The sequence below is a fragment of the Apaloderma vittatum genome, unplaced genomic scaffold, assembly GCF_000703405.1.
Source record: "Apaloderma vittatum isolate BGI_N311 unplaced genomic scaffold, ASM70340v1 scaffold23769, whole genome shotgun sequence".
In the NCBI taxonomy this organism is placed as follows: domain Eukaryota; kingdom Metazoa; phylum Chordata; class Aves; order Trogoniformes; family Trogonidae; genus Apaloderma; species Apaloderma vittatum.
Genome location: NW_009736155.1, coordinates 3,805 through 5,259, shown reverse-complemented (window position 1 = coordinate 5,259; position 1,455 = coordinate 3,805). Strand labels below are relative to the sequence as shown.

Genomic DNA, 1,455 nt, shown 5'->3' with positions numbered 1-1,455 from the left:
GAAAACTATTATCTGGTAACACTTTGTGCCTAGACATGGGGTATACTGCCTAAAAAAACAAAAAAAACCCACACAAGAAAGAAGTAATCTTCAATTTTTTCTGCTGAGAGTGTCCTTTGGGACAGGGCTTTGTGCAGAAACGTCAGTACGATTTTCACACCACTTTTGGAGCAGCTCTCCAACTGATTTCTCTTCCTGTGTTTTAATCGGAGATTTGGTTCTCTCTCACAGCATCACTAGCAGAGGTGTCTATTTTAGGAAACACCAGGGGTTTTAAGAAGCTGAGGAGAAAAAGATTATCAACTCATATGGGCTCAGTCTAGAAAGGGGGAAAAAAACCCTTTAATTAAAACCCCCAGGCTAAAATTCTCTGCAGATTTACCTAAATGGACTTCAAATGATGTCCCTAATATATTAGGACCTGTTTTTAAACGTAATTCAAGCCCTAGGCATGTGTCTGTGAACCCTGGACATCTCGCACGAGAGCTGGGCTTCAGATGCCTCAGTGAGATTATTAAAGTGCTAACTCATGCAACTCATGAAACCCAAATTTAAAAACCTGGGCCAACAACATATAAGCCCAAAACTCCAAACAGGAAACAGGATTTTTTTTTTTTCAAACTGTATATAAACATTTCTATTTTCCCAAATTTTAGTGCATGAAAGGAAAGCTGTTCAGCTGACAAAATCTTGGAGAAAGGACATGAAAGATTTTCTGATCGAGGAGCAGGAGCTGGGTGCATGAAGGAACAATATTATGGCTTAGTTTTACTTAAAAGGGCTAAGAACATTTTGTTTCAAAGCTGCAAGAAGGGGTTTGGGATGCTCCCAGCTTTCCAGTTCACCAGTTCAGCCTGAACAGTTGCTTCGTAAAGCAAAGACTTCAAGAATTACCTGGGGTTTTAAAGAAATGCCAATAGGTTAAACCCTGCCTGGCACAAACAGTCCACAAAAGGCGAGATTCATCCTCGAGGGATTTTGCCCGAAGCAAGTGCAAGAGGAATGGGGGAAACAGCCGGCGGGACTGCCCGGCACCTGGGAGCCTCCGGCCCCATGAGGAACGGGGACAACGCCACGACACCGCAACGAATACGGCGGCGAAAGAAAGCCTTTTGTCAGCCCCCTCCTCCATCTGTGCCCCCCACAAGGCTCCCGCTGGGGGACAACCTCGCCTTGGCCAGGCCAAACGCTCCCTGCCTTGCGGACCACAACCCAGGTGGGAGCACGGCACACGAGCACGGGCTGTGCCGCACGCCGGGGGACCGGCCACCTCCCCTACTTGCTGTTCGGGGTCGGCTTCTCCTGCGCCGGCCGCTTGTGCTTCTGGGCGACGCCGTAGGGGACGTGGGCGGGGACGGTGCCCAGCTCCTTGGCTCCCTCCACGTGGAACATCTGGTCATCAAAGAAGATGTGAGGACGGATCTTCTTCAGCAGCGGCCCCTTGGGAGCCCAGGC

The 1,455-nt window shown here is 49.0% G+C and overlaps 1 protein-coding gene across 1 annotated transcript in view; it reads right to left on the bottom strand.

Moving 5' to 3' along the window:
- Positions 1 to 1,275: 1,275 nt before the first annotated feature.
- Positions 1,276 to 1,455, bottom strand: part of LOC104279551 (cytosolic 5'-nucleotidase 1A-like) — a gene marked incomplete at its 5' end in the record, with an annotated part of 2,814 nt that continues 2,634 nt past the window's right edge. Inside the window, 1 exon segment of the mRNA XM_009876873.1 lies at positions 1,276 to 1,455. This exon segment is cut by the window's right edge and continues 20 nt beyond it. Within this exon segment, the coding sequence (XP_009875175.1) occupies positions 1,276 to 1,455 (180 nt within the window).